Source organism: Loxodonta africana, chromosome 12, assembly GCF_030014295.1.
Source record: "Loxodonta africana isolate mLoxAfr1 chromosome 12, mLoxAfr1.hap2, whole genome shotgun sequence".
NCBI classification, from domain to species: domain Eukaryota; kingdom Metazoa; phylum Chordata; class Mammalia; order Proboscidea; family Elephantidae; genus Loxodonta; species Loxodonta africana.
Genome location: NC_087353.1, coordinates 54,800,907 through 54,825,003, shown reverse-complemented (window position 1 = coordinate 54,825,003; position 24,097 = coordinate 54,800,907). Strand labels below are relative to the sequence as shown.

Sequence of the window (24,097 nt, the reverse complement as noted above, 5' to 3'; positions counted from 1 at the left end):
ATCTTTAAGTCCATCTCTTTCATCTTGGATTCTATTATAAGCAGCAAGGAGAAACCACATAGCCACTTTGATTTTGCTTAAAAATCTTCTCAGCCAGGTATTCAAGTTCATCCTTTCAAGTTCTGTCTTCCACCAAACATTTGAACATAATTCAGACAAGTTCTTTGCCACTGCATGAAAAAGCATTGCCTTTCTTCCGTTGTACAATCACTTTCATCATTTTGTTTTAAAGCCTCACCAGAAGCACATTTAAGGTCCACATTTCTAGCAACGTTCTTTTACTGGCATCGTGTGTATTCTCTAAAACGATAGTAACTTTCTGCATCCCTCTCCTCACTTCCTTCTGAGCCCTCACCAGAATTGCTTTTGACATCCGAAATTCTACCAATGGTAGCTTCAAGGAAATCTCGGCTTTTGCTATTAGGTATCTTAAAACTCTTGCAGCCTCCACCCATTACCCAATTCCAAAACAGTGTCCATATTTAGGTATCTGTTGGAGCAGCACCCCATTCCTGGTACCAAATTTTTGGTTATCTAGTGCTGCTATAACAAATGCCGCAAGTGGATGGGTTTAACAGAGACTTATTTTCTCACAGTTTAGGAGGCTAGAAGTCCAAATTCAGAGCACTGGCTCTAGGGGAAGGCTTTCTCTCTCTTTGGGCTCTGGGGGAAGGTCCTTGTCTCTTCAGCTTCTGCTTCCTGGTTCCCTGGAGATGTCCTTGTGTCTTGGCATCTATTTTACCTCATCTTTGCTTGCTGCTGTGCTTGTTTAATCTCTTTTATATCCCAGAAGAGATTGACTCAAGATACACCTTACGTTAGTCCTGCTTCATTAACTTAACAAAGACAACCTATTCTCAAATGGAATTATAACCACAAGCATAGAGGTCAGGACTTAAAACACATTTTTGGGGGACATAATTCAGGCCATAAAATTGTGCATGTGTGTCTGTGTGTGCATGTGGTGTGTCTGCGTGTACTGTGTCTATGTGCATGTGTATGTGTGCCTGCATGTGATGTGTGTGTATACGGTAGATCCGTGTGTGCATGTGGCGTGCCCGTGTGCATGCATGTGGTGTGTGCGTGTGTGGTGTGTGTGCATGCATGTGATACGTGTTTTGTGTCTGTGTGTGCATCTGGCCACCACACTGCAGGCCTATGTCAACTCTCCGCCCTAGGTACATCCATCGGCCCTGCCAGCAGGTGATTGAAGCCGTGCTGGTAGCTGCCGTCACTGCCACGGTGGCCTTTGTGATGATCTACTCCTCCCGGGATTGCCAGCCCCTGCAGGGGAACGCCATGTCCTACCCACTCCAGGTGGGAGGCCGGGAGCCCTTGGAAATGTGTGCCCCTCCCCACAGCTCATGCCAGGAGCCCTGGGCCCTGCGTGGCTCTGGGGTGTCTCTGAAGGTGACTCCTGGGTCCCCAGGCATCTAGAGAAGGACTTGCAGCCCACTGGGTACCAGTGGATGGTGTGGCTCTGCTGGATTGATGCCTCACCCCCGTGGCTCCCCCAGAATGTGGTGACCCTGGGGCTGCCGAGCCAGTTCTGTACCTGCACTGTGGTGGGTCTGGGCTGGGTCTGAGGCCTGCACCCTGCTAGGCTGGCTGCCAGGGGCTAGGAGATGCTCTCTCTCTCCCATGACCCATGCTGGCAGTAGATGTGCCTCTGAGGCTCTCACCATCCTCAGATGATGCCTGTCTGTGCTCACTGGGCCCTGTCTGCCTTCCTCACTACCCCCTTCCCGGCAGCTCTTCTGTGCGGACGGCGAGTACAACTCAATGGCTGCTGCCTTCTTCAACACCCCAGAGAAGAGCGTGGTCAGCCTGTTCCACGACCCTCCAGGTGTGTGACCCGAGCAGCTACTGGGCCTGGCCAGATGCCACCAGCATGCCTGGTCCTCCACTGTGGAGGACCTTCTAGGCCCAGGTCCAACACCCCTACCCAGTGCGGTGGAGAGGGTGTGGGTGACACCTGGCTGAAGGTGTGGTCTCTCAGTGCAGCTTTTTATTTGTCCCACCTACATCCTCCTTTTCCTGGGGGTGCCAAAAATGTCTAGAGCTGGGACCACCCTCAGTGTCAGAGCACCCCAGGAGGCACTCATGATGTGGGTAGGGCAGGAGCAGCTGGGGAGTGGAGGGGCAGACCTGCCGGGTGAGTCCTGGGACCCTGGTCAGCCTCCTCTCCCCCAGGCTCCTACAACCCCCTGACCCTCGGCCTCTTCACCCTGGTCTACTTCTTCCTGGCCTGCTGGACCTATGGGCTGACTGTGTCTGCCGGCGTCTTCATCCCCTCCCTGCTCATCGGGGCTGCCTGGGGTCGCCTCTTTGGCATTTCCCTGTCCTACCTCACGGGTGCTGCAGTGAGTGCAGGCGGGGCCTCAAGTGGAGAGTGGATAGGGAGTGGGGGGCATGGGGCGGCGGGGGAGTGTGAGGTGGTGAGTGCAGATGGGGAGTGCGGGCGTGGGGAGGCAGCGAGGTGAGGGGGCGTGGGGCACCATGGTGAGCACGGGATGGGGGGCATAAGGCAGGGGTAGGGGCTGTGAGAGGTTGGTGGAATAAGGGGATATGGGGGGGCGGTGGGCTGAGGGGGCAAAGGGCACTGTGGTGAGCATAAGCCGGGGGGCAAGATGGGGGTGTGGTACAGTGAGCACAGAAAGGGGGACGGGTGCTGTGGGGTTAGAGGGTGTGGGGCGCCAGTGAAAGCAGGTGGGGCATGGGGCGGGGGTGCGAGCTGGGCCTTTCCTTGCCCAGTGGGATTCAACTGCCCAGTGAGGTGCTGTGGATTGTCCTGAGTGTTGTCCCAACACAGGATGCCAAGGTCAGTCGTCTCGTGTGAGCTCTAGGGCCAGCTCCCAGGCATGGCCGTGGTGTGGCTGCTGTGGTGGTGGGCCCACCACTCCCCTAACACTTGCCCTGGCCTCTCCCTGCAGATCTGGGCAGACCCTGGCAAGTATGCCCTGATGGGAGCCGCCGCCCAGCTTGGTGAGTCTTGGTGGGCCCGGTTGCTGGACAGGTCTGCACAGCAGCAGAGCTGGGGTGGGCCTAGCGCGGCAATCACACTCCACAGACATGAACAAAGAAGAAGTGTGCCCCAAGGCTGCATGTCTCTGTCCTAACCCCTGGCCGGGGGACCAGGTGGGACCAGAGCAGAGCTACTCCTCAGGCCTTGTGTCTGGAGGGAGAGACCACTGGGGACAAGCGAGGGGCACAGGCCGTGCAGAGTAGAGGCAGCAGGCCCGTTGGTTCCGTGAGCAGGCCGTCTGTCCTGAGTGTGGAGGGGTTCTAGCCTGTCTGTGGGAGGAGCGGCCGCCCTGGAAGGTTGGGGCCCCGCTCACTACCCCTTCCCCCACACAGGCGGGATTGTGCGGATGACGCTGAGCCTGACAGTCATCATGATGGAGGCCACCAGCAACGTCACCTACGGCTTCCCCATCATGCTGGTCCTCATGACAGCCAAGATTGTGGGTGACGTCTTCATTGAGGTGCAGCCTCAGGGCCCCCGTACCTGGAGGGAGGGCACAAACACTATGGACCCCCTCTCCCAAACAGCCTCTAGCACCTTTGGGTGGCAGCTCGCTCATGCTTCCCTGTGAGGCTGCAGTCTTCATAGAGATAGCTGGGGGCCCAGGTGAGGGGTGGAGGGGCCTGGGGCCACACAGAGGCCTCCCTGACAGCGGGGCCTCCTCGGCCCCCCACTCCATTGGTGACTGGATGCAGCATCCAGACCCCCTCAGTGGTGGACGCAGTGCCTGGACCTCTCAGTGTGGACAGTTTCCCTCCACAGGGCCTGTACGACATGCACATCCAGCTGCAGAGCGTGCCCTTCCTGCACTGGGAGGCCCCAGTCACCTCACACTCGCTCACAGCCAGGTACCTGCTCCCCCAGCCTCCGTGCGATCAAGGTGCAGACCACCGGCTGCAGGCCTGTTGTTCCCACATGTGTGGCGTCCTCCACGCTCAGCATGGGTTGGGGAGGGACACTGTGGATCTGGCACAGGCAGGGTGGGACCACATCCTCGCTTCCCTGTGTCTGGTTGTATCTTCTCAATGTTGGGGCAGTTATTTGCAGGCTAACGAAGCTGGGTAGGGTGGCTACAGTCTCCAGGGGGTCCCTGTTCCCTTAGAGCATCATTGGTTCAAGTGGGAGGAGGGACAGTTTGAGAGTGTCACACGGGCAGGTAGCGGTAGTGGCCATGGCTGGTGGGACGTTGCTCTGCTGGCAGGGAGGTGATGAGCACACCTGTTACCTGTCTGAGGAGGAGGGAGAAGGTCGGTGTCATCGTGGACGTCCTCAGCAACCCGGCATCCAACCACAATGGCTTCCCTGTGGTGGATGACGTGGACAACACCCAGGTACTAGATTGAGCTCCGCAGGGGTGGGTGGGCCTCTGACTAGGCAAGGTGGACCCAGCTTCCAGCCGCTGTCTCACATGAGCATATGTCCTTGGGCCAGCTGCTCCCACCTGTGTGAGGCCCGTCCCAGCATGAGCAGGAAGCTGTTTGTCACCACACTGGCATTGAGTGTAGCTTCTGTGGGGAAACACATGACTTAGTGCACATGAGCACGGAGGCCTCACGTGGTTTCTGTGGGGAAACATACCGCTTAGTGCAGACAAGCACAGAGGCCTCATGTCTGGGCAGGTGAGCAGCATAGCCACAAAGACATGTCCTGGGTGTGCGCCAGCCCACAGCAGTCACCGTGACTGCTATTGGGAAAGGGTCTGCAGCTGTGCAGTTGGCCCACCTCTCCTGCTGGGGACACCCGGACTGTCCACACCAGGTGGTTTGGGAGTCATTTTATGGTGGGTGGGGTGTACCTTCCACCCAGCAGACATGTACCCCCACAGCCTGGACTTCTTAGTCTGCAGCGAGGGTCCTGTCCTGCCTTCCTGGTTGTCAGGGTGGTGAGATCTGCTAGTGGAGTACTTGCAGCCAGGCCAGCACATGAAGGTGGAAGTGACACAGGACCTGAGGGGCTCCTGGCTAGGGGTCAGAGCCAGACACATGTGCAAATGGGGCCACACATGGTGACGGGACATGCCTTTAGGTCAGGGCTCTGTCCCAGTGTTACTGCCCTCCAGCCCTGGCTGGCACAGCCTACAGCGGCCCCTTCCAGAGGTCTTGGACTAGGTTCTGCTGCCCTTGCAGCCCAGTGCCCACCCTGTCTCCACAGCCCGCCAGGCTGCAGGGCCTGATCCTGCGTTCCCAGCTCATTGTCCTCCTGAAGCACAAGGTGTGTCTGCAGGTGGGGGTGGGGGTCAGGGCTAACACGGGCTGGTGGCAGGGTGACACAGGTGGCTTTTGGGGGCCCTGAAACGACACGGGCAGGGGGTGGGGTTCCCAGAGCAGATGGGGGGTTCCTGCGGTATATGTGGGCAGGTGTCGGGGTACTGGGCGCACACGGGGGGGGTGAGGTCCCGGGGTAGATGTGGGCAGGGACAGCAGTCCTGGGGTGGACACAGTGGTGTCCTGGGGCAAAGCAGGCAGGTGTTGGGGGTCCCAGGATGGAAGTAGGTGGGGACAGAAGTTCCAGGGTGGACAACTCTGTAGTCCTGTCCCCGCCCTGTCACGCCCCTTGTTGTGTGGCAGGTGTTCGTGGAGCGCTCCCACCTGGGCCTGGTGCAGCGCAGGCTAAGGCTGAAGGACTTCCGTGATGCCTACCCCCGCTTCCCGCCCATCCAGTCCATCCATGTGTCCCAGGACGAGCGCGAATGCACCATGGACCTGTCGGAGTTCATGAACCCTTCCCCCTACATGGTGCCCCAGGTACAGGGGCCATGGCACACACAACACATAGTGATTTGGGGGAGGGTCTTGCTGGAACCTTCTTGGTGTGGCCACCTCTAGGAGCCCAGCAGGGGGCAGTAGGTGGGGCCTGTGGAGGCACAGGGTGAGGAGACACCTGGCCTGCCTGGGGAGGGCCGCGTTACCCGGACATGGTGGGGAGGGGTTAACAGACTCACGGAGCTCCTTGGTACAGAACAGTTGCAGGGGTCTGTCTACAGGGTGGCTGACGAAGGCAGGGCCAGTGGGCGCGTGTCAGTGGTCCGTGGCCTAGGGGTGTACAGGGAGATGTGTCGATGGCTGGGCTGGGAGGCCGGGGGTGCTGAGGCACACTCTCCTGTTGCAGGAGGCATCTTTGCCACGGGTGTTCAAGCTTTTCCGGGCCCTGGGCCTCAGGCACCTGGTGGTGGTGGACAACTGCAATCAGGTAAGTGGGGCCCGGTAGGCTGATGGGGTCAGGTGGTGGGGGCATCTCTCCCTCCTGAGACTGGTCCCAGCCAGCAGCCATCTTGCTTTCCTGTCCCTCCTCATCAGAGAGCTGCTCTGGCAGGGTCCTGGTGCACAGGGTTGTCCTCTACAAGTGGCTTAGCTCTCAGGGTGGGGGCCTCAGACAGGCTGGGTGGGGGCTCCATGGGCCATGACCTGGACTGTCCCACAGGTGGTGGGGCTGGTGACCAGGAAGGACCTTGCGAGGTACCGGCTGGGCAGAGGTGGCCTTGAGGAGCTCTCGCTGGCCCAGACATGAGGCATCTGCTCTCACGGGCCTGGCATCCCTGCCCCATGTGCCCCTCTCACCTCCTCTGGTATCTCTGGTCTCGTGCCGAAGCCTGCTCCCCAGCCCTCAGTGGAAGAAGGAAGTCCTTCTAGCTCCCAGAGCCGCCGCAGATGGCCAGGCATTCCCCCGGAACTCCTCACACAACGTGTGCCTCCCAGCGCCCCTCACTGGCTCCAAGGGTGATTCTCTTCCCGCTATCTGCGCCTCACGGGAGTCACACGTGTGCCACGATGTCCAGCTGTTCTTTCCTTCCTGCTGTGCACCCTCACCATCTGGGGAGGGTGCATGTGTGAGTGTGAGAGCGTGAGTGTGTGGGCATATGTGTGAGAATGTGAGTGTAGGGTGGAATATGTAACTGTATATGTGTGTTGGGAGTGAGTCTGTGTGTGAGTTTATGCATATGAGTGTGAGTACATGGGGGGGCTTGTAGGGTGTATGAGAATTTGTATGAGTTCAGAGTGTGTGCGCATGTGTGTGTATGTGTATGCCTGTGAGAGACTGAGCTGGGGTCCCCGCTGCTGCTGCTACTCTGTGACGCCAGGGCTTCACTCACTGTGATCCCAGGGCCTGTCCTCCCTGTGACCCCAGGGCCTGCACTCTCTGTGACCCCAGGGTCGGCCCCACTCTTTGTGACCCCAGGGCCCTATCCTCTGTGACCCCAGGGCCCCACTCTCTGTGTTCCTGTTAGCACACAGACAGTTATGTGGCCTTCCGGTGTCCCTGACTCCCGGCACCATGGCTGGGAGGCTCCAGCCTACTTGCCTTGGCCACAGGCACAGTCTTGGCTGGCAGTGCGGTGGTGACTTGTGGCCACCGTGGATGCTCCTGGCCTGGCAAAGGCCCCAGCTGAGCAGAGGACCCTGGGAAACGGGGTGGGCCGGGGGCAGCATCAGGGGCAGGCTCTGTGGAGATGCCAGCTGTCCCCAGGATCATGCACAGGTTCCCTGGTCTGCACCCTGGCCTGGCCTGGGCCTGAGCCAGCCAGCTTCAGGAAACAGTGAGCCCACCTCCTGCTGGGCCACAAGCCTGAGGCCACTAAGCCCTATGAGCCGTGCCTCAGTGCCAGAGCTGTCAGGGGCACTAGAGGCCCCCAGGGCCAGTGGTGATGTTATTTCTGCTGCAGTGGCCACTGGAGGGCCTCTGAGGACCCTGCTCCTGTCAGCCCAGTTAGCCTGGGTAGGGGGTCTGTGCTGCTCTGGGCCAGTTCCAGGAACATGTGGGTCTGGGTAGTCCTGGTGAGCATGGATGGGCTGGGGCTGGTGGTCCCTCGATTGCTGGTGGCCCCCCAGGGACCCCTGGCTTGTCTCTGTCACTAGGCAGCACAGATATTTGGGCTGGTCTGGGCCAGGCCACCGCTCAGGTTCACCTTCAGAGAAGGCTGTGACTTAGAACTCACCCCTTCCTGGGGGCACCACCCTGTGGGCCACTGCATAGGTGGGGGGTTCTGAAGGTGGAAATAAAGAACTCATCCTCGAAAGGCCAGGCAGGCTCATTTGTTCCCGGGGCCCGATATTCAGGGGGCGCCAAGTGGTGGTGGTGACAACAGTGGTGGCCGGAACAGAGCTGGGATGGGAGATCCGTTGTCAAGAGGCTCCCAGGAGCCGGCGTTGAGGAGAATGCCCACTGCTTTGGGTGTTCCCAGCTTCTGCTGCTGATTTCTGTCTCCATCAGGATGTGCACAGGACACTGTGGGAAGATGTCTTTCCTGGGGGGAGGTCATCTTGCAGGGGTGGGGAGTGGAGGCCGGGCCTGACCACAGGCTTGGTGCAGGGCCAAGGCTGCTGACGTCCCCTTCCAGTTCCTGCAGCCAGTGGTGAGCAGCAGCCCCAGGCCAGCTCCCTCTGAGCAGCTTTGGGAAGGGGGTTGACTGCAGGTTCCCTCCTTACAGCAGAGGCCCGCACCCAGCCATTCCTGGCGGTAAGGGGCCTGAGTGGTGGAGGGGTGGACAGCAGCCCTCAGCCTGGGTGCAGTATGCCTGAAGGAGACACATTGTCCACATGGGCACACCAGGTCTCAAGGACACAGCCTGACAACCCAAACTGTCTCTTTAGCAACTTTTGTATTGATGACATGTTGAAATACTATTTTGGATATGTTGGATTAAATAAAATAGACAAGATTCACTTCACCGCCTCTACTGTCTTAATCGAGCTGCCAGAAGGACCTCTCAGACAGCGCTGTGTTGCCACGTCTGTGTGCCCTTGGGGATATGCTCTTGAGTTATGGGACACAGGCCAAATTAGTCTGTCGCGGCCCCTGTTCCCGCCAGGTCAGGCCAGGCTTCCCCCAACCCTGCCATAGGGACCATAGCTGGACCCCTCCACCCCCACTCCATGGAAACTGGCAGTTTGGGAGGCCTCGCAGGCATAGGAGTTGGGCAGTTGGTTCTGGTGAGGAAGGGAAGGTTCCAGAACAGTCCCCACTGTGCCTGCCCTGGGTATTCTCAGGAAAGGGGCACGATGTGAGACAGGAGCTTATCTTAGTAGCTTCCACCACCACCGCACAGACCCCAGCCTTCCAGCACCACTTCCCCTGCTCCCTGCAGCTGTCCCTACCCTCGCTGGCCATGTGTGGCTCCTCGAAGGGTTAGCCGAGGCTGCTGTGAAGTCCTGTCAAGTGAGTAGGAGCTGGGTGGCTGTCGGCTCTGCTTCATGACCCAAGTATCCTCACGTGGCCCCGTTTCTGCTGCCAGCACTGGGTGCCATCCAGCAGTTTCGGCCGCGCCCCTCCCTGGCGAGAGGAGACCTCTCATTCGGGGCCCAGGTCCAGCCCTGTGAGTGCCACTGCATTGTCAGAAGCCTCATCCACGGGGGCCTTCCCTGTGCAGTGCTGGTGGACTTCAACAGCATCCCATCGCCAGGGGCATCAACTCCCTCCTGGCTGAGCCCCGCCACTCTGGAGGACCTGGGGCTCATCTTTGGAGATGACCCAGCCAGTCTTAAGCCCCTGAGCCTGGAGGAGATCTCCAAGAAGTGTGAGTCTGGCTGCCTGGCACCAACCTCACCAGTCCCTGGACAGGACACCCCTAAACACTGGAGGCAGCTAGAGCAGTGGTAAGCCATGGCCCCAGGGGTGAGGGAAGTTCCCAGGCACCCAGGGGCCCTGCCCAACATGCCCTGCTGCTGCCCAGCCAGGCTGGTCGACCTGCAGGCCAAGGTGGCCTGCCTCTGGGGGCACAGGGACCGCTGCTCCTGCACGACACCGGGCCTGCTGCAGGAGCTGCTCCAGCTGCGGGCCCTCGTGGAGCTCCAGGACACTGAGCTGAAGCAGCTGCAGCAGGATGTGCGCCAGGCAGCCCGGGCCCCTGAGAAGGAAGCCTGTGAGGTAGGCACTGGCTATGGGGGGCTCCAGTCTCCTGGGCTTCCTGACCCTGAACTCAGTCCCCTGTCCCTGTACACCCCTGGGTACTCCTGCATTTGTGCTGGCCAGCGTAGAACCCGGACTTGTGCTGAGTCCCCACCTCCTCCTTACAGCTTGCCAGCACCCCAAGCCAGATCCAGATGCAGGCCCTGGACAAGAGGTACCCCAACCCATGGGTGCAGGCTTGCAGGAGGGAAAGAAGGCTCAGGCTTCTGCAGAGTGGTGACTGGTGCTGGAACCAGTCTGGAAACAGTTTTTTTGTACACATACACACATACTCATACACTCCACTGAATTATCTTGCTGGGGTAAACTACATGCACACTTGGAAGGTCTGGGTTTCAGTGCACCTGGGCAGCCTGCAGGGGCCCCAAGAAGGGGTTGGGGGGCTCGCTGTGGGCTGGAGGGGCTCAATGTGGGAGGGAGCTCGCTGAGGATGCTTGCTGGGGGTGGGGGCTAACTGTAGGGGGACTCATTGGGGGAGCTCGCTGGGGGCCTTGCTGTGGGCCGGGGCTTGCTGTGGCGGGGGCTCACTTGGGGAGCTCACTGGGAGGCCCTCACCATGGGTAACTCATTGTGCACCAGGTTGGTGGAGGTTCGCGAGGCCCTGGCTCAAATCCGGAGGAAGCAGGTGCTCCAGGACTCAAAGCATAAGAGTTCAGACCAGGAGCTGACCCTCAGGTGTGCCCTGCTGCATGCCTCACTCTGTCTTCCCCATGTCCCCAACACTGACAGCTTCTGGACAAGCTGTGGGTTGATGGAAGGCTTGGAGCCACTGAGGACTCTGGAGGGAGAAGAGATTCAAGCCAGGTCCCTGCCCCTCTCCTTCCCCATCAGGCATCTCTGCCTGCCCCCCCACCCCACAGCCCTGGGGCCCGTTTCTGTTCTTGTGTTCACTGGGGGTGTGCCTCCTGCTCAGAGCCTGTAGGTCAGTCTGGCCGTCGGGGCAGGCCCGGCCCAGTAATGCATCCACAGGTGCGCAGCCCCCATGCAGCCCCCTGCCCAGCCCTGCTCCCCATGCTGGTCTGCGTGACCCACTAACGCTGCCCCCAGGTTGAGCAAGCTGACTGGGAAGCTGAGGCAAGAGGGCCAGGACTGGAAGGTGGCCTGCGGCACTCTGCAGAAAAAGCAGGAGGAGGCCAGCCAGCGAGTGGAGCGTGAGGTGGCCAAGATGCAGGTACGGCATCCGCCACACTCTTCCATAGCCCCAGTTCCCAGAGGGCTGGCCTGGGGAGGAGGCCTGACGCCCCACTGGCCCCACGCTGCAACAAACGCCTCCCCTGCTCCCACCTCCATCGAGTGTTCAATTGGGCTCCATTCACGGGACCCACGATCAATTGATGAATCGATCAAATAATTGAAATCTCTATCACAAATAAAACAATAAATATAAATGTAAATAGGTTAAAATAACAAAACAAACAGATGAGTTAAAATGAATAAATAAAAATAATCAGTGAGCCAATTAAACAATCAACCAGTGATTCAACCAGTCAATTAAACTATGAATCAATTAACTAATCAATCAATTGTTCTACCAATAAATCATCTAATCAATCAACCAACCAATCTATTAAACAATCAACCAATCAATTAAAAAAATCACTCAACCAACCACCAATCAATTAAAAATCAATCATTCAAATAGAACTACCATATGATCCAGCAATCCCACTCCTTGTAATATATCTTAGATATAAGAGCCCTTACACGAACAGATACATGTACAGCCATGTTCATTGCAGCACTGATTAGCAAAAAGATGGAAGCGACCAAGGTGCCCAATGGATGAATGGATAAATAAATTATGGAATATTCACACAATGATTAAGAACAACGATGAATCCGTGAAACACCTCGTAACATGGAGGAAGCTGGAAGCCATTATGCTGAGTGAAATTAGTCAGTTGCAAAAGGACAAATACTGTACGAGACCACTATTACGAGAACTCAAGAAAAAGTTTAAACACAGAAGAAAATATTCTTTGATGGCTACGAGGGTGGGGTGGGAGGGAAAGGAGTATTCACTAATTAGATATTAGACAACAACTATTTTAGGTGAAGGGAAAGACAACACACAATACAGGGGAGGTCAGCACAACTGGACTAAACAAAAAGCAAAGAAGTTTTCTGAATACAACCAAATGCTTCAAAGGACAGAGTAGCAGGGATGGGGGTCTGGGGACCATGGTTTCAGGGAACGTCTAGGTCAATTGGCATAACAAAATGTATTAAGAAGACATTTTGCATCCCACTTTGGTGAGTGGTATCTGGGGTCTTAAACGCTAGCAAGCAGCCATTTAAGATGCATCAGTTGGTCTCAACTCACCTGGATCAAAGGAGAATGAAGGACACCAAAGACACAAGGTGAATATGACCCCAAGAGACAGAAAGGGCTGCATAAATCAGAGACTACATCAGCCTGAGACCAGAAGAACTAGATGGTGCCCAGCTACCACCAATGACTACCATGACAAGGGAACACAACAGCGAATTCGTTGATAGAGCAGGGGAACACTGGGATGTAGACCTCAAATTCTCATGAAAAGACCAGACTTAATGGTCTGACTGAGACGAGAGGGACCCTGGAGGTCATGGTCCCCGGACCCTCTGTTAGCCCAACACTGGAACCATTCCTGAAGCCAACTTTTCAGATAGGTATTGGACTGGACTATAATGCCGAAAATGATACTGGTGAGGAGTGAGCTTCTTGGCTCAAGTAGACACATGAGACCATGTGGGCACCTCCTGTCTGGAGGCAAGATGAGAAGGCAGAGGGGGACAGGACCTGGTTGAATGGACACAGGGAATATAGGGTGGGAGGAGGAGTGTGCTGTCTCCTTAGGGGGCAAGCAGCTAGGAGTACATAGCAGGGGGTGTATAAGTTTTTGTATGAGTGATTGACTTGATCTGTGAACTTTCACTTAAAGCACAATAAATAAAAACGAAAAAAAAAAGTCACTCAACCAAACCATTCAACCAACCAATTAATTCAATCATTGACCAAGCAACCAATACATAGTTTTAATGTTATTTAATTTCATATTACTATACCTAATATAATATTTAATGTAATTTAATTTGATTTTAATTACTATTTAACTTGGTTTCATTTAATATTTATTTAAATATACTTTTTAATTTTATACTGAATTTAATATTTGCCTTAATTTTTTTAATATTGTATTTAATTTTTATGTTGTTTTATATTTAATTTTATTTTATATAACTAATATATAATAGTTTATTTTGTGCTTTTTTAATTTTACTTAATTTGTTTTTAGATTAGTTTAATTTTTTATTCTTTATTTTATAGAATAATGTATTTTATATTTCCTTTAATTAATTATATTTTATTTAAGGCTTAACTTCATTTAAATTTTATTTTATATTTAATATAATTTTTTAATTTTATTCAGCATATTTTATGTGGTTTTGTTTTTAATTTAATGTTATTTAATATTTTATTTTATTTAAGTGTAAGTTTGTATATATTTTAAACAAATTTAATTTGATTTTATATTTTATTTCATTTTTAATATTTCAATTATATTTTTAATATTTAATGTAATTTAATATAAATTTATTTTATTGTACTTTAAATAATTTACTATTTAATGAAATTTAAAGTAGTTTAGTTATTTAATTTTGTTTGATGTTTTATTTAATCTTAATATTTAATTCTGTTTTTATTTCATTTTTATATTTAATTTTATTTAATATTTAATGTTTTATTTTATGTAATATTTTACTTAATTTTTATTTAATTTTGGTTCATTCTATTTTTAGTTTAATATTAATCTTATTGTGTTCTATTTTATTTTGTATTTAATTTTGTTTTATTTTATATAATATTTTAGAGTTCATTTCATTTAATATTTAACTTGGTTTAATATTTATTGTATTTTATATGCTATTTTATTTAATATAAACTTTACAATAATTTTATTTTTATTTAAATTTGATTTGATACTTTATTTAGTGCTTCATTTTGTTTTGCTTTTTTATTTTATTTTACTTTATATAATATTGCTGTGGTGTTAGGTGTGGTCGAGTCACTTCTGACAAATAGCAACCCTGTGCACAACAGAATGAAACACTGCATGGTCCTGCGCCATCTTCATGATCGTTGTTATGCTTAAGCCCATAGTTGTCAGCCACTGTGTCAATCCATCCCCTCAAGGGTCTTTTTTTTTTTTTTGCACTGACCCTTTACCTTACCAAACATGATGTCCTTCTCCAGGGACTGATCCCTCCTGTTAACATGTCCAAAGTACGTAAGACAAAGTCTCACCAACTTTGCTTCTAAGGAGCCCTTTGTGCTTCTCCCAAAACATATTTGTTCTTTCGGCAGTCCGTGGTATATTCAGTAATCTTCACCAGCACGTAATTCAAAGGCATCAATTCTTTTTCAGTCTTCCTTATTCATTGTCCAGCTTTCACATGCATATTAGATGACAGAAAACACTGTGGCTTGGGTCTGGCACACCTTAGTCCTGTAAGTGACATCTTTGCTTTTTAACATTTTAAAGAGATCTTTTGCAGCAGATTTGCCCAATGCAATGTGTCTTTTTTCTTGACCGCCGCTTCCATGGAAGTTGATTGTGGATCCAGGTAAAATGGAATCCTTGACAACTTCAATCTTTTCTCTGTTTATCATGATGTTGCTTATTGTTCCAGTAGTGAGGATTTCTGTTTTCTTTATGTTGATAATCCATACTGAAAGCTGTAGTCTTTGACCTTCATCAGTAAGTGCTTCAAGTCCTCTTCACTTTCAGCAAGCAAGGCTGTTTCATCTGCGTAACACAGGTTGTTAATGAGTCTTCCTCCAATCCTCATGCCCAATTATTCTTCATATAGTTCATCATCTCAGATTATTTGCTCAGCATACAGGTTGAATAAGTATGGTGAAAGGATCCAGCCCTGAGGCACAACTTTCCTGACTTTAAACCAGGAAGTACCCCCTTGTTCTGTTCGAACGACTGCCTCTTGATATATGTACAGGTTCCTCATGAGCATAATTAAGTGTTGTGCCGTCTGAAATTAATTGAACATGCAATCAGGATTCATTAATAATTACTGGTGATTGGAATGCAAAAAGTTGGAAACAAGAAGGATCAGTAGTTGTAAAATACGGCCTTGGTGATAGAAACGACCCCAGAGATTGTTTGATAGAATTTTGCAAGACCAATGACTTCTTCATTGCAGATACCTTTTTTCACCAACATAAACGGCCACTACACATGTGGACCTCGCCAGATGGAATACGTAGGAATCAGATTGACTACGTCTGTGGGAAGAGACAATGGAAAAGCTCAATATCATCAGTTAACAAGGCTGGGGCCAACTGTGGAATAGACCATCAATTGCTCATATGCAAGTTCAAATTGAAGCTGAAAAAATTAGAGCAAGTCCAGGAGAGCCAAAGTACGACCTTGAGTATACCAATTAAAAACCAATTGCCATCAAGTCAATTCTGACTCACAGTGACTCTATAGAACAGAGCAGAACTGCCCCATACAGTTTCCAAGGAGTGCCTGGTGGATTCGAACTGCCAACCTTTTGGTTAGCAGCCTTAGCTCTTAACCACTATGCCACTAGGGTTTCCACCTGAATTTAGAGACAATCTCAAAATAGATTTCATGTGCTGAACACTAATGACTGAAGATCAAATGAGCTGTTGAATAACATCAAGGACATCATACATGAAGAAAGCAAGAGGTCATTAAAAAGACAAAAGAAAGAAAAGACCAAAATGGATGTCCGAAGAGGCTCAGAAATTTGCTCTTGAATGTCGATGACACAAAAGAGCTGAACAGAAGATCTCAAAGGGTGGCTCAAAAAAAAAGTATTATGACATGTGCAAAGACTTGGAGTTAGAAAACTTTATATAATGTTTTGATATTTTTATGTTTTATATTTAATTAAATTTAGCTTTATTTTACTTTATGGAATACTTTATTTAAAATTCTGTTTATACCAGAGTTTCCATTTATATTATATATTAATTTAATGTAATTTTAGATTTATTTTTATTTTCATGTTTTATTTAATCTTATTTTTAAATAATTTAATGTTATTTTATATAATAATTGTATTTTAGAGTTTATTTAATTTGTTTTGTTTTAGCATATTTATTCATTGTAATTATTTGTTTACACAAGTCACAGTCGGGTCCTCCAAGACACTTCCATAAACTGAAGGTAATTAAAAATTATTTGAGACTGTTACTGGGTCATGAGAACATGTCAAACATGGAAATACTCTCATTTGAAAATGAGATAAGCTAAGAAGTGTATTTATAAAATATCATGGATGGATTAGCTTCCTTTAAAGCCAAGAAAGTAAAATGGTAATAAATTCTGGTTTAGGAGTAAAAAAGTTAAATGTGACTTTGAGGTGCTCGCTATTGGAGAAAAGTGTCTGGGAGAAGCCTGGCGGAGCCCCCTCTTCCGCAGTCTGGGTGGTGGAGAGGGAGCGCTGTCCTCCCTGCTGACTCCACTTGGGTTTGGCCCCGAGGCGGCTGCGGCTCCCTCCCTGGGGTGGTGAGTCCGAGGCGGCTGCGGCTCCCTCCCTGGGGTGGTGAGTCCCACGGGAAGGAAACCTCCTGCTTTCGCAGTGAGAGCGGCGCCAAGGTTTGTCCCGGCCAGGCACTAGGCGGTTCCCATGCTCCGGGTCTGGGAAGGCATTACCGGCAGTTCCCGTGCTGTCTGCTGAATCCCTGAAATTAAGTGTCAGATGATTCTAACCATGGATTTGGTAATTGAAACTGAAGTGGGGTCACCATCCCATGCCTTGATGGGAACCGTGGGAATAACAAGAAGTTTTAAAGCACTAGCTCAATGTTCAAAAGTCCATTGACAGAACGATCTGGCCGGAGGAAACAGAAGGGCCCAGAGTTGGAGAAGGCCGGTCCTCTGGGATTGGACTCTGACCTGCCCACTTTGTGTACCGACTTCCCCACCAGGGCCAGGTTAGTGTGAATGAGGAAATATTTAAGGGGTGCCAAGAAACTCAGTGGTCAGGTTTAATGATACTTTAATGCAAAGTATTTTGAAAATTAAAATTGATAAACAATCCATGATGAACAAAACATCAACATTTTACGCACAAGACCAGTAAGTCAAAGTCAATTAAAACATTATTGAAGATCATCACTTGCTCAAGAAAAAGGGTCAGACTTGTCATTTCTCTACATTGGAAACAAGACAAGCAAATATGTGGATTTTCAAAATATCACTGATGTGTTTACTTCCATTAAACACAAAACCAAAAAAAAAAAACCCAAAAACCCAATCCGTTGCCGTTGAGTTGATTCCAACTCATAGCAACCCTATAGAACAAACAGAACTGCCCTGTAGGGTTTGATCTAGTGGATTTAGAACTGCTGGCTTTTTGGTTAGCAGCCATACACAGCCCTTAACCACTGCGCCACCAGGGCTTCCCAGTAAGTCCACAAAAGTAAAATGATAACAAATTCTGGCTGTGGTATAAATGAAATAATTAGAGTTTTCATACACCTAATTTTCAAATTTTCAATATTTTTTCAACTAGAATTTAAACAAACTGATCAATTAAATATTATAATCAAACTAATGATTGATCAACTGATGAAACACAAAACAATAAGTAAATGTTAAAAAAGATAACTAAACTTATAGATAAATAAAAATTCAAAATAAATAATATAAACAAAAACGAATAGTAAATAACAAATTTCAAATACGTTTAAATAAAGATTAAATTGATAATAAACAGGTAAAATAACCAAATAAAAGTATAAACAAAGTAAATACAAATTAAAAATATAAACAAATCAATATAAGTAAAAATAAAATAGATTAATAAAACAAAGAATAATTAGATAATATATGATAAGCAATAGTAAATAATTTTTAAAAGAATAATGAATATGAGTAAGCCAATCAAAATAAAGATAAATAATAAATATGATTTTTGGATAAAAATGAGTCAAATAACTGAGTTAACATCGATCAATAAAAATAAGTTAACAAATATTAAAATTGAAGCAAATAATGAAATGTCATTAATAAATATAAATGAAAATACTTGTAAATGCACGAATATATTTAAATAAATATAAATGTGAATAAATAAAGCCATAAGTAAAATATAAAATAGATAACAGTAAAAATAAAATTGAAAAAAGATGAATTTTAAAATGTATTAAAAATAATTATATAAATTGTTAAAAGTAAGTACAAATAAAATAGATACAAAGTATATACACAAATTCCTGTTGCAAGGCCAGTTTATGGGCATGCAGGCACGTGCTGTCAGTACCCTCGCGCTAAACCCTCGTGGCCTAGTGGTTAAGTGCTATGGCTGCTAACCAAAGCGTCGGCAGTTCGAATCTGCCAGGCGCTCCTGGGAAACTATGGGGCAGTTCTGCTCTGTCCTGTAGGGTCGCTATGAGTCGGAATCGGCTTGACGGCACTGGGTTTGGTTTTTTGGTTCTCGCGCCATAGGCGCAGAGTGGAGGAGTTGGGACACAGACCGTACAATCCCCACCGTGCTCCTTGCGGAGACCGTCGGCGGTGTGTGTTCAGGACAGCCGGGCTGGACTGGGGGCCGGCAGGACTGGGGCCGGGGGCGCGCTCCCCCGCGGGGCGCTGTGGCGGGGATCCTCGCCGCGTGTCCCCGTTTCTCTCCTGCGCCCTACATCCTGGGGCAGCGAAGGCGCTGAGGGAGGGCTGGGGTCGCTTGCAGGCCTGGACCGGGAGGCCAACGCTGGGTCTCCACGGAGGGAGCTGGGGCCGGTTTTCAGCCGGCCGGAAAGGGCCATCCTGGGCAGTGAGGGCACCTCCTCCAAGAGTGTGTGTGTGTGTGTGTGTGTGTGTGCGCACGTGAGTATGAGTGTACACGTGTCTGCACGTGTGTGCTTGCACAGGAGCGTGCTCACATCCACACCTTGGTGGGCGTGCCGGCCTGAGGTTCCGCTCGGGTGGGTTCTATGGCTCTGTCCTGGGCAGGTGTCCGCAGTCCCAGTGGACACTCGGAGCTGACGCTTGCAGCCCGCACAGTTCCCCTCCTGGTCCTCTCTGGGGCCGGCCCTGTGGGAGGCTCGGAAACAGCGGCCGCGCCGCGCACGGGCGAGGTGGCAGGGCGCACAGCAGGGCGCGCGGTGACCCAGGCTGTCCCCCAGGCTCAGGTGACCAAGCTCGGCGAGGAGATGAGCCTGCGCTTCCTGAAAAGGGAGGCCAAGCTATGTGGTTTCCTGCAGAAGAGCTTCCTGGCCCTGGAGAAGGTTCGCCGGCCCGCTATGGTGTTGGGCCGGGCGTGGGCGGAACAGGGGGCGGGGCCACCGGGTGGGGCGGGGTCAGTTGGGTGTGCGGACCCGGCGGTGAGGAGTGGAATCAGTGGGCGGGGTGGAGCGGGGCCAGTGGGCGGGACTGGGGCGGTGGGTGGGGGCGCGCCGGGAAGGGACATCTGGGCTCCGCCTTGGCCTCCCGGGTTAGTGGCGCCCTCAGGCCTCCAGGCTCACAGTGGTAGCGCGGGGTCTCTTACAGAAGATGAAGACCGCGGAGGACGCCCGGCTGCAGGCGGAGGTCGGCCTGTGGGAGGAGCTGGAGAGCCGTTGGCAGAAGCTTCAGGAGAAGAACGAGGAGCTCCTGCTGGTGCTGCGCGGGCAGCGCGAGGTCCGGGCTGGCCCGGGCTGGGAGGAGGGGTGAGGGTGCCGGGCTGGGTTGCAGGCTTGGGGCAGACAAGATCCAGCTTATGTGTGAGTGGGGTTGAGGCAGGATGCAGGCAGGTCCTGGTGGGGTCCGAGCAGAATTCGGGCTGGGTGGGTGTGGGCGCAGGCGCGAGGTGCAGGCCCGGGCAGGTCTCAGGGTCGCTCTGCATAGCAGGAGGAAGAGTCCTGCCTTCTGGACCAGTGTCGGGGCCTGGACCGGTCTGTGGTACAACTGACCAAGTTCCTTACGCAAAACCAGATGTCCCTGAACCACGTCCTACAGGCCGGGTGGGTGTGCAAACCGGGCCAGGAAGGGGAACTCTGGGAATGAGCCAGAGAGGGGATGGCCCTGCCCACCCTTCTCCATCAGCCCTAGCATAGTACCAGGCCTAGTGGGACTGTACACAGGGGCTATCTGTGCGGGGGCCACCCTGATCCAGGCCATGGCCCCACGAGTTCCCCAAGCAGGGCCTCACCAGCTGTCTTGGAAGCTCAGGGACCAGGGGCAGGCTCCTGTCCCTGTTCTGATGCTGAGGGGCTGTCCTCTCGGTGGCCCTGGCCTCAGGGATGCCAAGGGGCTCGTGGAGAAGAGCCAGGCTGGGGAGCTGACCACTTACCTGCAGGAAAACCTTGAGGCCATGCGGCTGGCTGGGAAGCTGGCCCAACAGGAGGCATGTAGCACACTGGAGCTGGTGAGTGCAGTGAAGGGCTTGGGGTGGCAGAGGGTGGCAGTCTACTGCCCCCTCCCTGCACACACTGGGGCACAGTCCTCAGCAGGGCCTCTCCGCACCCCTCCACTCACAGCTCCGAGAGAAGAGTCAGGCCCTGGAGGCATCTGCTGCAGAGTTGGCCAGGCAGGTGAAGGACCTGAGTGACCACTTCATGGCCCTGAGCTGGAGGCTGGATCTGCACGAGCAGACACTGAACCTGCGGCTGTCCGAGGTGAGCACCAGGTGCACTGTGAGGGAAAGGAGGCCACTCTTGAAAGATGGGGAACCCTGAGAATGACCTGAGCCTCCCACCCCCACACTGCAATTGCCCTAGAGACCTGCCGTGCCTGACAGCCCCTCACCCCAGGGTCAACTGATGAGGCCTAAAGGCCTGGTAACAATCTGAGGCCCCTGGAAGGCATGTCAACCTCAGGGCTCCATGGAGCAGCTCCCCTTTGGTTCTTTCTGTTTGAACAGCCTTACCGAGATATGACTTACATAACACACAGTTCACTCATTTAAACTGCACAATCCAGGGGTTTCTAGTATATTCAGATATGTGCAACCATCACCACAGTCAATATTAGAACCTTTTCATCCCTTAAAAGGGACCCCCCACACCTTTTAGTGGTCAGTCCCCATTCCATCTTCCCCCAAACCCTAGGCAACCACTTATCTACTTTCTATTTCTATGCATTTGCCTGTTGTAGATATTTCATGTAAGTGGAATCATATAGCATTTGTTCTTTTTCTGTCTGATTGTTTCACTCAGCACACTGTTGTCAAGGTTCATCCATGTGGTAACATATATCAGGACTTCATTTCTCTTTACAGCCAAGTAATATTCCTTTGTATGCATAAACCACGTTTTGTTGATCCATTCAATTCCTGATGGACACTTGGATTGTTTCCTCTTTTGGCTGTTGTGAATAGTGCTGCTATGAATGTTTGTGGACACCCTTTGGATCCCACCTGGGCCTGCCCTGTGGCCCCACTGGGCAAGTGTGTGGTTAGAACAGCTCAACATAGCCCATTGGTCCAGCCAACTGTCTTCTCTCCCATGGGTGTGGACAGCTGACTGTCCTTTGTGCCCTGCCGACTTGGTGGGCAGCAGGGGCTGCATGGAGGGGCTGCTCAGGCCTCCTCCTCAGGCACATGGCCCAGCTTCAGTGAGTGTGCCAGCCTGGCCACCCTGGACTGCATGTGTGTCTGCCTGTCTATGCATGTGCCCAGAGCCAGGTGGATGCTGGTGGTGGCTGCCCCAGGTGCTCTCTGCCCAGGATGTGAACTTCTGGGTCCCAGAAACCCACCTCCCAGAACCCCCCTGTCCTCCACTGGAGGGGCCTATCTGTCAGTCCATCTGTCCTCCCTTTGGGGCTTGGCGCCTCACTGGGGTATGCACGTCCCAGGTGAAGAGTGAGCGGGAAGGTGCGGAGAGGAAGTCCCTGGAGGACTTGGCCCGGTGGCAGCAGGAGGCTGAGGCGCACCTGAGGGAGGTGCGTGAGAAGGTGGACAGCCTCCCCCGGCAGGTGGGTGCAGGACAGAACACAGATGTCCCTGTCTCTGTCCTCCCCCTTGCCTGTGCCACTGCTGGCCTCGGGCAGCAGCTTGACCCAGCTGTCCCCTGACTCTTCATCTCCTCCTCCTCTCCCCCTTCTTTGCTCCCTCCCTCTCCTCTCCCACCCCTTCCTCCTCCCCTCCCCTCCCTTCTCTTCTCCCTCCTCCCTTCTTTTCCCTCCCTTCTTCCTCCCTCCTCCTTCCCTGCCTTCCCTCCCCTCCTTCTCTCTCCCATCCCTCTCTCCTCCCCTCCCCTCCCCTCTTCCTCTACCTCCTCTTTTTCATTCTCTACTACCCAGCTGTTCCCTGCTGGCAGGGCTGGGATTGGGGTGGTGGTGCCTTGGTGTCCAGGCATGGGGTGGCTTCTCTGGGCTGCCCAACTGCCACCCTGGCCCCAGACCCTGGCCCAACCCTGACCCTGATCCCGTTCCCTGGCTGTGCTTAGATAGAAGGTGTCTCTGCCAAGTGCATCCTGCACAAGAGTGAGTCGGACCTGAAGATCACCTCCGAGGGCAAAACCAGGTGAATGCTGGCAGTGTGAGCCATGCCCCTCCAGGAATGCGGGCTCTGTCCCCGCCCCACACATCACCCTGCTCCAGGAGCTCTCAGAACTATCAACAAGGCTTGCAAGAGGGAGGGGGCTTTCACTGTGCCCTGGCTCCACCCCCTCCAGGTGCAGTTGCATGTATCCTTTGCCACAGCACCAAGACCCTCTCCTAAAGGGCTGGGTGAGAAGCCCCCATATCTCCATGGAAAGAGTCCCAGCTGAACTGCCCTGATGCCCTGTCACGTCCCCTCAGCCTGGGAGCCCAGCCATCCTCGCCCCATCGCGAGCCTCCCCCTGCCCTCCTCTCCCCACCTGCCCTGCCCTGCCACCAGGCTGCCACTGCTGACCCTCCAGAGCTAGGCAGCCCTCATCCTCCATGCCCACAGGGAGTTTGAGGTGGGGGCGGTACGACAGGAGCTGGCTGCCCTGCTGTTGTCCGTGCAGTTGCTCAAGAAGGACCACTCTGGGCGGAAGATTGCAGAGATCCAGGGCAAGCTGGCCACGGTACCCCGAACAGGGCCTGGGGTGGGGTGGAGGGGGGGCCAGGGCAGCAGAGTTGGGGGTCATCTGGTTTTCAGAGTAAGGGGCTGTACAGCACTCTCAGCACCCCCAGACGGAGTCCTCCAGGCACAGCCTTAGATCCAAGGGGTGTTGCCTGGCTCAGAGCTAGCTGTCTCTCTGGGTGACTCGGTGTGTCAGCCTCCGGAGCCCTCGAAGGCCTGGGGTCAGCCTTACTGTGAAGACAGAGATGCCCTGAGTGCTTGCCAGGCCCCACCCAGGGTATCTCCCTGCCCCATCTTGTGGTAGGGAGAATGTGGAGAAGAGGGTGGAGGGAGCCCAGAGGGTGGAGAGGTCTGCCAGGGGTCAACATGGGCATGTCCAGAGTGAGGCTGACCCACCCACAACCGCGGGGCCGTGTTCAGTTCCAGAACCAGATCATGAAGTTAGAAAACAGCCTCCACGACAACAAGACCATCCAGAGCCTCAAGTTTAATACGGAAACCAAACTGGTGAGCCGCAGCGAGGGCCCAGGTCGGTGGGCGGGGCGGGCTAGCCTCCTGCGTTCTGCTTGCCTGGCCACCGCAGTCTGTCTCCACGTCTTGGGGCGGCTCAGCATCTCCCAGCAGAGAAGGACCTCCTGGCCCGTGTTGGCCAGGGGAAGATAAGCCCCTGTTTGCTGTCTGACTCCAGCATTCTTTCGGTCCGCCCCATCCTCCCTCCATCCTTTGCGGCCTGCGGCCCCCGTTGACGTCAGCGGGTGGAGGAAATCGCCATGCTTCGGGAGAGTGTGATGCGGCTGTGGAGTGAGGAGGGCCCGTGGGCACTGAAAATGGGCAGCCGCAGGGTGCTCATGTCCCTGGTGCGCCAGCACTTCTTCGTCAAGGACACCACCCTTGGCGAGGTGGCCTCTGTGAACCAATGGGGCGTGTATCAGGCCACCAGGTGGGCAGGGGGGTTGGCCCCAGCCGGGCGGGCAAGGGTCCAAGGACGATCCCCGAGCCACTCTCTGGCAGGTGGCTGCAGTGGAAGGTGGTGCTCATGAGCCTGGTGCCCCAGAGGAGACCTAACGTAGCCGCCGAGAAGTTCTGCAGCCTGGAGTCCACCTCGAGCCTCCCGTCTCTGTCCTTTCCTCCGAAATAAACAAGCTAGCATGTGAGACCCCTCAA

The 24,097-nt window shown here is 52.6% G+C and overlaps 2 protein-coding genes across 6 annotated transcripts in view; both read left to right on the top strand.

The window, feature by feature from the left end:
- Positions 1-8,044, top strand: part of CLCN7 (chloride voltage-gated channel 7) — a 24,401-nt gene extending 16,357 nt beyond the window's left edge. For 3 of the 5 annotated variants that reach the window (XM_023557552.2, XM_003417781.4, XM_023557551.2), the window contains 11 exons: positions 1,179-1,317; positions 1,753-1,846; positions 2,194-2,363; positions 2,934-2,985; positions 3,358-3,485; positions 3,788-3,873; positions 4,227-4,356; positions 5,177-5,236; positions 5,593-5,769; positions 6,134-6,214; positions 6,446-8,044. In XM_023557552.2, the coding sequence (XP_023413320.2) occupies positions 1,179-1,317; positions 1,753-1,846; positions 2,194-2,363; positions 2,934-2,985; positions 3,358-3,485; positions 3,788-3,873; positions 4,227-4,356; positions 5,177-5,236; positions 5,593-5,769; positions 6,134-6,214; positions 6,446-6,532 (1,204 nt within the window). In that variant the 3' untranslated portion in view covers positions 6,533-8,044. The remainder of the gene's footprint in view (positions 1-1,178; positions 1,318-1,752; positions 1,847-2,193; positions 2,364-2,933; positions 2,986-3,357; positions 3,486-3,787; positions 3,874-4,226; positions 4,357-5,176; positions 5,237-5,592; positions 5,770-6,133; positions 6,215-6,445) is intronic. The other 2 variants (XM_010597433.3, XM_010597434.3) reach the window with 2 other exon arrangements.
- CCDC154 (coiled-coil domain containing 154) lies at positions 7,607-24,097 on the top strand. Its single transcript, XM_023557308.2, has 19 exons — positions 7,607-7,738; positions 7,879-7,996; positions 9,108-9,178; positions 9,224-9,615; positions 9,697-9,886; positions 10,036-10,082; positions 10,508-10,603; positions 10,976-11,099; positions 19,089-19,190; positions 19,453-19,581; positions 19,792-19,904; positions 20,182-20,308; positions 20,421-20,558; positions 21,736-21,855; positions 22,329-22,405; positions 22,817-22,934; positions 23,354-23,440; positions 23,686-23,873; positions 23,945-24,097. Exons 1-19 carry the CDS (start codon positions 7,607-7,609, stop codon positions 24,069-24,071), a joined length of 2,496 nt encoding a protein of 831 aa, XP_023413076.1. The 3' UTR covers positions 24,072-24,097.

Bases quoted from the DNA above. Each gene is read 5' to 3' on its own strand.
- CCDC154 (XM_023557308.2), top strand. From the start codon at position 7,607: ATGAGCCGTGCCTCAGTGCCAGAGCTGTCAGGGGCACTAGAGGCCCCC. The intron at 10,083-10,507 runs GTACCCCAACCC...ATTGTGCACCAG, and splicing joins ATGCAGGCCCTGGACAAGAG to GTTGGTGGAGGTTCGCGAGG. The intron at 20,309-20,420 runs GTGAGTGCAGTG...CTCCACTCACAG, and splicing joins CATGTAGCACACTGGAGCTG to CTCCGAGAGAAGAGTCAGGC.